General features: G+C 39.3%; 1 protein-coding gene across 1 annotated transcript in view; it reads left to right on the top strand.

The window, feature by feature from the left end:
* STMN2 (stathmin 2) overlaps positions 1 to 9,544 on the top strand; it is a 49,755-nt gene extending 40,211 nt beyond the window's left edge. Inside the window, exon 5 of the mRNA XM_027580541.1 lies at positions 8,177 to 9,544. Within this exon, the coding sequence (XP_027436342.1) occupies positions 8,177 to 8,236 (60 nt within the window). The 3' untranslated portion in view covers positions 8,237 to 9,544. The remainder of the gene's footprint in view (positions 1 to 8,176) is intronic.
* Positions 9,545 to 9,769: the final 225 nt, after the last annotated feature.

A 9,769-nucleotide genomic window follows, 5' to 3' on the forward strand; every position in this document is an offset into this window, starting at 1 on the left:
AAGGGGAGCTAGTAAGGGATGTTCATTTCCCCAGGTTCTCATATCCTGGTGCCTTTCTTCTCACCAACCCTTCCATCAGGCTGAGCAGTGCTGGAGATTCTCTGGAAAGTGTTCTCTCCTTTATGCGGGCTCAGTTGCTATCTATCCACCACCACCACCCAGAAAACTTTCCTTTGAAAATGTATAGCTATAAATAGTTTAGCTTTTCCATCTCCAGAAATTGGATGAAGCATTGAGAAATATGATTTTTTGAGAAACAATACCTCAGTCCTTTCCTGAGCAGTTGTCCCCAGCACCAGTACTGAGTGCTATGACATGTCGGCACTGGAGAGAAAAGTAGGACTCCCCCTGTCATCAGAGCATTAAGATCTAGACAAGATCAGCCTCCTGTTTTCTGAGTATTTCTTAGGAAAACTCATGTCGTCTACTAGAATTGGCCCATCTCACCTAAGAATCAGGCAACCCTATTCTGATGTTCTCATCTATTCTGATGACTGTTTTCACTCCCATTCTCTGATTACAAATATCAGTCCAGAACCAAAAGAAATCAGGCATAAAACCTAAAAATATATACATTTAATTCCATGGAGATTTTGGTGGGCATCTGTGCTCTTGAGGAATTTTTGAAAGCATTGCTGGGGAAGCGTGTGTGGGCTGACACAGCAGGACACTGATGCTCTCTGAGGTGTATAGAGAAAGTACTAGGTGACCTGGGCAGGAACGGAGAGCCACTGAATGCCTTGGTCAGAACCTTAAAGTTAAAATTTAATTTACTTATGGGCGCCTGGGTGGCTCTGTTGCTTAAGCCACTGCCTTCGGCTCAGGTCATGATCCTGGAGTCCCGGGATCGAGTCCCCCATCGGGCTCCCTGCTCAGCAGGGAGTCTGCTTCTCCCTCTGACCCTCTTCCCTCTCGTACTCTCTGTCTCTCATTCTCTCTCTCTCAAATAAATAAATAAAATCTTTAAAAAAAAATTTAATTTACTTATCTAAGCTAGTGCTTCCAACACTCTCAGAACAATGTCATTGTGCTTCACCTAAGTGCATCAGGTCAGAATTTGAAGGGGCACTTCGGCTCTCTGCATGTTACACATGGTGGTACCATAGCAAGTACTTTGCTGAGATGCAGGAGAGCAAAGTCCTACTGGGTAAAATTTATGCCCTTCACCTTGAGCCATTTGGTCTGCCTCCATTTATCCTCCATTCACACGTTTATGCACAACCAAGGAGATTCTTGCTGACTAAAGCTGGTACCATGGACAGCAAAAGACCACCATGTATTCTGCTCTGAATAATTACGAGTCAACTCTCTCATATCCTAGACCCTAAAAAAAAGAAAGAAAGAAAGGAAAAAAAAAAAATCAAGTGGAGTTGCTAGGGATGGGACATGCTGGTCATATTCCAGGATTTTCCATTAGACCTTAGTATCCAGTGCAAGATTTATATCATCAACAACCAAGACCATGATTGTTCTTTGAAATTACACATATACAAATATGCAGCATGTCCCTCTTGATTTCAATTATAAAATGGTACATGAAACTTCCATGTTTTAACTAGTATTTCCAGAAGTGTTCGATTTTAATAGGCAGTTTCTTTTTCTCGGTGTGTTTCTCTTCACTCACTCCCTGCCCAGCACCTTTTTGCACTCTTCCCCATTCTCACCCAGATTTAGTCTCTACCCCTTTTCACACACACATGCATACAGACTTGCAATTTGTCCTGGAAATAATTAACCTGTGGACAGCTTAACATTCCTGATATGAAGCCGCAGAATCTCCAGGGGTGGGACCCAGGCATCTATATTTTTTTAAGACTCTCCAGATGACTCCAGTATTCAGCCAGGTTTGAGAACTAGGGGTTTATAGCCTATTCTGATTTAAATCTCAGCTGACAGTGTTCTATCCCATGCTGAATGATACAGCGCAGATCATTTTTAAGGCCACACTTCCCCTGGTATTTCATAGCCGCAGAGATGCTTTTCAAATCTAATGAGATCTTTGGCCAGGGTTAGCCAAGATCTATTATCTTCTCCATAAAGTGGAGTATTCCTTATGGAATACCAAATTTACTTCTTTCTGATATATTTTAAATATGTGTTCTTTTTCCTAAAATAAGACAAAGTAAGTTTTTTATTATTACCAATATCTAGCCTTTTGTTTGAATGAAATTACTGCAATGAGATTAAAATTAAAAAGAGAATCAGTAACAATAGTAATGCTGAAAATGCATGAAACTGCTAACATACATAACCTGTTTTGGAATCTGATGCATCAAAAGATGATTACCACTGAAAATGAGACCTATTAACGAGTTAGCCATTCAATGAGTATTTATGGAGTACTGACTGTGTACTTAGAAACCTGGAAGGGGGTGTAATATCAAAGAGCATTTATTAACCATCTCTTTCCCCATGCAGGCAATATAAAACCCAGCAAAAATAACCTAGCAGCAAAAATTAGAGAATAAGTCAACATATCATATGAACCAATAAAGATAGTAAATACAAAGGCACTGGGAAAATGTGAGTAAAAATAAATCCACATCAAGGCTAACACACTAAATTCCCACCATTTTGACAGGCCTCACTGACCCTAACAATTAGCCAGGAGACGTGAAACAATTCCACGTGAGCTTTTGCCAGCACTCTGCCTTCCCCTGACCCTGCCCTTCACCCCTCAAGTAAGAGAACAGAGCATCGGAGCAGAGCATGTCTTCCCGTGGTGTCCATGGTTTCTTGGGTGTCATTCACTGATAATGTCCAACAAATTTCTTGAAACCCAGCCATGTTAGGCTCAGAGTCTTTAGCTAAAACTGAAAGCTGAAAGCAAAAGCCATCTCAATTGCACTTTAGAATCCACTGAAGTACTCTTTAAACTAAGAGATTTCAATGTAATTGTCCAGGATGGGACCCTGAGTTCAGTATTACTTTTAAAATTTGCCAGTCGGCGCTAATATTTAGCAGGAGTTGAGAACTGCTGAGCTAAAGACTTCTTAAATATGCTTTGTTATGTTGTCATAAATTATATTTAAATATTTTTTAATCTTTTAATCTTTTAATTCCATAAAACTGTTTTTTCCTTCAGAAAAGAATTTTACACTTTTTTTTTCAATTTCTGTTTTCATAACACCTCACCTCAACACTCCAGCTTATTATATAGAAAGGAATCAAATGTGGAGAAAGGTGTAGAAGAAGGAGTGGCTATGCCACAAAGAGCTACACTAGGCTGATCTGTTTATGTCACTCAAATCGAAATTACACATACCCAACAGTCCTCAAATTGAGTGACATAAATAGTCATCCCCAGGACTCAAAAGTGTAGTCTGTGGTTTATGAGTGACACTCTGGTGAGGTTTAAAATGTTCTTATTCTTGGAATAGAATAATAGAAAGAGACACAGAGACAGAGACGGAGATGGAGACAGAAAAGCCCCTATTCCTGCCACACAGAAAGGATTAAAGAGACACTTTCTGCCTCCCCTAACATGTCCTTCCTCCCCTAACGCTCGACAGCATCCTGCAGAAAATTCGCTGCCTGGCCCACCAGGAACCCTGAGTAGCAACAGCTCGCTCATCAGACCCGAACAGGATCTGTAGTGGGTAATTTTGAAAGATCAGTTAAAGCGGGTATAATCATTTTAACAATAATACATACATTCATTAAACACATAAGTTTAACATCAAACATTTAAATGTCCAGCCAATCACCAATCTTTCGATGTAGGCCAGGACCTTTGTGAGAAGTGGATCAGTTAATAGGGGTCCCATGTCCTTTCCCCACCCCCCCATTTTCCACCTATGCCCCATTAGCCATGTCTTACAGTTTCAATTTCTTTAAAATTGGGTGAGGACTAAAGACATCTGCAAAATAATATGGATATATAGCATCTATACAACTTTTCTTTTTTTACAATTTCGCCTCGCTTTTATAGTCGATCCAATATCTGATCATAATTCCCTTTCTCGAGTATTTCCAAAGCTTACCCTCCACCCTCACAATTTTCTATTACTGTAATATTTAACTGAATCATATAATTAAATTTCAACTAGCTAGTGGAACAGACTGGAAATATCAATGACTGCAAGCAAGCATATAACTCAACCAGTGAGAGGAAAAGTATGTGGAAATAATAGGGAAGAGCCTCCCAGCCTCACAGGCAACCCAACATTTAGGAGATAGCAGGATGATGGAGGGGATGGAGAATGTTGGTTTACCTAGCAGGTCAATTGAAAGGACTTCCACTGAAGCTTGTTGAATTCTCCACTTAGTTCAAATGGTGTCACATCCTCTTGCTTTTATACCACAATCCCACCACTCACTAGCTACTGCCAAGACTGCCCAGATCATAATATTGTGGCAGAGACCAAAGGAATTTTCCATGGTGTTCAGGAGTGAGAGAAACAAAAAAAGGAGATGCCTTGACAGCTACTTTGCCTAGCCAACCACAAAGGACAGTACTTAAGAAATAAGAGTTGTTTTAGTATAACTGATAATTTCACCTCTAACAATAGAGAAAAGTTGAAGTGAAAACATTATAGCCATTATTTCAGTGACAATCACATCACATGATATGATATAGCTTAAAATAATAAAAATAGTTTGAGGGAATAAGATTCTGTGATTCTTTTCCTAAAGGATGATTTTGATGCTACATAATGCTTTAGATCAAGATTTCGGCCATCATTAGTTTTCATCTGTGGTCAATTTTTATTCTTCTCATCTGACTTTGTTTCTTTGGGGGGGTTCATTCTTATTCACAAGTGCCATTTATGTAAGTATTTACTATTGAACATATCAGATGAATGAATAATGAAAGGAAAAGAGGAGTTAAAACTAGCTGTTACCGATTGGTCCCTGTAGGCCAGCCATTTTGCATGTACTATTGCGTGTAATCCAAACAACAACCCTGAAAGGAGATACTGTTATTGTCCTCGTTGCACATCTGAGGGACTTTGTCCTTAGAGAGTTTACGCCATTTGGTCAAGATCACAAAGCTAAGTAGACCAGAGAGTTTAGATTTGAACCCATGTCTTTTTGATTCCCAACATCCATACTAAGCTAAAGCTGCAATTCTTTGTCAATCATCAAACAATGCTCAGTAAGCAGGCTTGGCAGTACCATTGGAAGTTTATACTCCAGTGACCACTGTCATCTTAATATATATGAAAACGTGCCTTCCTGGCACTCACAGCTCACTCCTGACCCCACTTTTGTTTTGCAAGTGCATGGTCATTTGTCAAAAGAATTCTTGATGATATTGATTGACCTCGTTTTGCATTTAAATAGACTCATATAACAGAATTTCATAGATGGAACTGATACTCTGGGTCATCTAATTCAAATCCCTGGTTTGTATTTGATACCTAGTGAGGCAAAGGAGACATTAAAAGGTAAAGAAAAAAAAAGGAAGACCTCATATTTCTTGGCTTCCAGCACAGAAATCTCTCTAATCACATTTTCTTAAGGAATTGGAATTTCTCCTAACTTTTCCTTTCATACATGTTTGCATATCAAGGGGATAGTTGCATACAATGCTAAAAGATGATATATTACACTTCCCTTATATTGATGGGAGGAAGGAGGGAAATCGCAGAGAACTTTGTAAATGTAGATCTGCTTCAGTCTGTCTCAACCAAGGGTATGACAGCACCCGCCGAATAGTGGAAGCTCAATAATGAGATGCATCTTGTCAAAGAATAGCCTTGACTTTTTGATGAGCATCACAACTACCTTAATAACTTCTAACAATTGCGGTTTCCTGATTAAAAAAAAAAAAAAAAAAGACTATGTTGAAAACCTCCCGCATGTCTGCCCTTTGATTCTCCCACATTCTGATAGAAAGTCAAATTACAATTTTATGGGTATATATTTGGGGATTTGAATACAAAGTTTTCAAATAACATATTTACTAAACTACCTGAAAATAAACAATGTTTCTCCTAGAAACTCAGAAATTATTTATTTTCCCTTTTTTAATGTTTCTCTTCAGCTCACAGATCTATTTGTTCTTTCCTGTAGCGGAACCCATTTCCTTACAATTAATTTTGAGTTTCATAAGAAGTGTGCTCCAGGGAGGCCCAGGATTGCTAATTATAATGCTCCCTGTTAGAAATTTGAGTTTAGATCAATCCTTAGGCTTGGGTCTCTGTTATTTTGCTCTAGTATACTGATGGTCTGGGCTTTTTCTCAATTTTTGTCCGAGCTCAGCTCTCACTAATGAGCTTCTTTCTGCATGAGAAAGATTTTGCTGCATCTTTTTCCTCACGATGGCGGGACAAAAAGAAGGAAGGGCCAGGTGTGTCTCTGCTCCTTCCTCTGTGATATTTCTAAATGGGACAGACGTGACTTCCCTATATAAGCCTTTTCCCCCTTCTCGTCACGGCTTTTCAACATACACAAAAAGCTCATTTAAACCAATTAAATAAAATTGTGTTTCAACTCACTGGAGTCAACTTCCTGCTTACTCCAATTCTATCTTTGAAGGAAGTGTAAGATGTTATACGCCTTTTTCTCCCAGCACCCACATTTGAAAAGATACATGTTTCCGCACAACTATTAAATTTTTTCCTTCTGCTAACAGTGAGGTTGTGGAGTTGTGGTTAACAGAGTGGGCTGTAGAGCCAGGCTCCCAGAGGTGGAGTCCCAGCTCTGCCGCTTGTTAGTTCTGTGATCTTGGGCAAGTGGCGTAGGCTTTCCATGCCTCAGTTTCTTCATTTGTTAAATGGGAACCAGAATAATGCCTCTACCGTGGGATTGTTGTGAGGAGGAACAGGGAACTTGACAGGTAAAAATGTGTATTTATGCAGAACTGCTTACCTATTAAGTGCCTAATAAATGCTCAGTATTATAAAGAACACAGAAAGCAGGGACTCATTGAGATTAATCGAGTTTAATGGTAAGATTTACTTTATAGCTGGCCAAGGTCTTTGCCCCTGAACTAAGGGAATCCATAGAGCCAGAAGAAATTTCTGGAGCTACAGGGGGAAAAAAATAGCAATATAAATAATACTCTAAGTAGAAAAAGAAATAATACTAATAATTTTTAGCATTTTACAATTTCAATTCAACAAGCAATTATTTAGTACCTATGATATGCAAGACATGGGGTTTATAGTCATTCAGTATAGAACTGTGTACTGAAAAATACCTGATCCACCCTTCCCCTCACTTTCCTCCACAGAAAGTTCAGTTCCCAAACCAAACTTAGCGCCTCAGTTCCTCATGTAAATAAATATTCACCCATCACGGGCTTAGTGCAGAACACTCTGCTATGCCCAGCAAGTGTAACAAAAGTGAGAAAATACAGTCCTGGCCTTCAGTGAGCTTATATATAAGCTTCTACTTAATATAGAAGATGAGACAAGAACAGGAATGCCCATAGTAGAAGTTAAAATAAAATGGCTGCCACTCATAAGCAAAGGTTTATGCAGGTGTTCAAAAGGAAAGTAAGATTAATTTTATTTTGTGATCTCCTGAAAATCTTCGTGGAGGAAGACATAACTGCTACAGGCTTTAAAGAGTGGGTTTATGATCCTGACCAAATGGAGACAGAAGACTAGGAATCTCAAGCATTAAAAATTGCATGAAAAGACAACTCCATTATACAAAAACACCAAGTATGTGTATGTAGGAGAAGAGTAGAGGGTAAGGCTGGAAAGGTTATTTGGACTCAAGCTTTGAAAGACCCTGACAAACAGAGTAAGCATTTAGGAAACATACAAAAAGCCTTCTTCCTGCAATTAATCCTCTCAAAGTGTCCACTGGCAATTATAAAGCCCTTAACATATTCAGGAAGAGGAAAAAAAAGAAACCATTAAAAATGACAGGGTAAGCAACAATGTGATGTTTTATTGCTACTTCCTGGATTTAGATAGTAGTCGTCATATTCAAAATTCTCTTAATCATAGGACCTTTCGATCATAGTTTTGATCAAATATAGCATTAAGGTTTTTTTAGATGCTGTAAGTCTTATAAGATCCTCCATAATATGATACTTCCTGGGTCTCCTGTGGTCATGTCTCGTGAAATGAGAAAATTTCCTAAAGATAGACACCAAACAACTGGGTGACTTCCAGTGAGACACGTACCCTGTAAAGGAGTAGGCAGGCCTTCCTGGGTCTCCGTGGAGCAGAGAGCCGGGCTCTGTGACGTTGCTTCTCCCTTTGGTGTTTTCCAGGAGAGGCATGCTGCCGAGGTGCGCAGGAACAAGGAGCTCCAGGTTGAACTTTCTGGCTGAAGTGATGGAGGGTATGGCACGCCCCACCGTTAGTAAATCCCCCTGCCTATATTATAATGGATCATGCGATATCAGTATGGGAAATGTATGACATGGTTTAAAAAGAACTCATTATAAAAAACAAAAAACAGAATCAAAAATTAAAAAAAAATTCAATGCGGTCTCTTTGCAGAATGTTTTGCTTGATGTTTAAAAAATACCTTGGATCTTATTTTGTAAATACTTACATTTTTGTTAAAAAATACAAGTATTGCATTATGCAAGTTATTTCATAATCTTACATGTCCTGTAACAGGCTTTTGATGTTGTGTCTTTCCACTCAAATGAATTTGCTAGGTCTGTTCTTTTTGAAGCCCTCATGTTGAACTCCATTCCCTGCCCTTTTCATTCCAACAGAAAAATGAGGTCAGTAGACAGTCCATGGTGCTAGAAACCCACCATTGCCTAATGACCTAGACAGCTTTGTAATCTCTGAACTTGACTAAGACCATACCTAGGTTACAGGTATTATGATTCCATGCAAACCTCCACATTTGTTCACTCATAATCTACTAACTGTCTAGAAACTACAAAACCAGGCTGAGAAAAAAAAAAAAACAAACACCATTCATAGCATTTACTTCTGCTTCTACTGGATTATGTGCTACAAATGTGCTTTGGCTTTAGAAAGGGATGGATGAGAAGACAGATCTGAGATCAGTCTGGGTAGAAGCAAAAAGTTGAACCTCTTAAAACTGCTGAACACAGATCCAAATCCAAATGGTTCAAGCAGCCATGAAATCGCTCTTCATGAAGTGGGCTTAATTCTCTAGTTTAAGTTCTTTTGATGGAATGAATTACTTAATGTGTCAGGTGGCTTATTTGTGGATGCCATGATTGATGATGTTCATTTTAAGCTCTTACCTATAGTACAAGTACATGATGCTACTGAGTATTTTTCCACTTGGAAACTGTGAGCTGGTTGTTGCATTAAAACACACACACGAACAAGATCAAAAACACTGCGGACTTTCACTCAAGCTGGTCTTTCTTCCCCAGTGTGAGGCAATCCTGCCTATTAAAATAAAAAGAAATTTACTCCATCTGTGAGGGCTGATACAGCTAAGGGGGCTAGGCAGGGCATTTGTGCCAACTAAGAATCACCAGACACCCACCATAAGTACCTATCGCAGTTTTGAAGTCGTTTCTCCCCCAAATCCCAACTCCTGAAGGTTGCTGCCTGCATATTTACTCTTCATTAGTGCTATTTTCCTGTATGTCATTGTGAGCAAGCTGTGATTAATAAAGAATTGGAGTTCTGTGAACTAATAAAGATTCGGTCTGGTCTCTTGCCCCTTCACGTATCTGACCCTGGAGTTCAGATTTTGAAAGGGTGGCCATTGGATTAGACAATCCCCTAAGCAAAGAGACAATAATTAGAGTTTGAAGGAAACCTGTGCCCTGCTGACTCACTTCCTTCCTAGGGCAGCCGGCAGCCTCTCTTTTCTCTTTCCCTCTGACAGGCCAGCACAGCAGGCGAGGTCTTCAATCTGT

The sequence above is a fragment of the Zalophus californianus genome, chromosome 4 (assembly GCF_009762305.2).
Source record: "Zalophus californianus isolate mZalCal1 chromosome 4, mZalCal1.pri.v2, whole genome shotgun sequence".
NCBI classification, from domain to species: Eukaryota; Metazoa; Chordata; class Mammalia; order Carnivora; family Otariidae; genus Zalophus; species Zalophus californianus.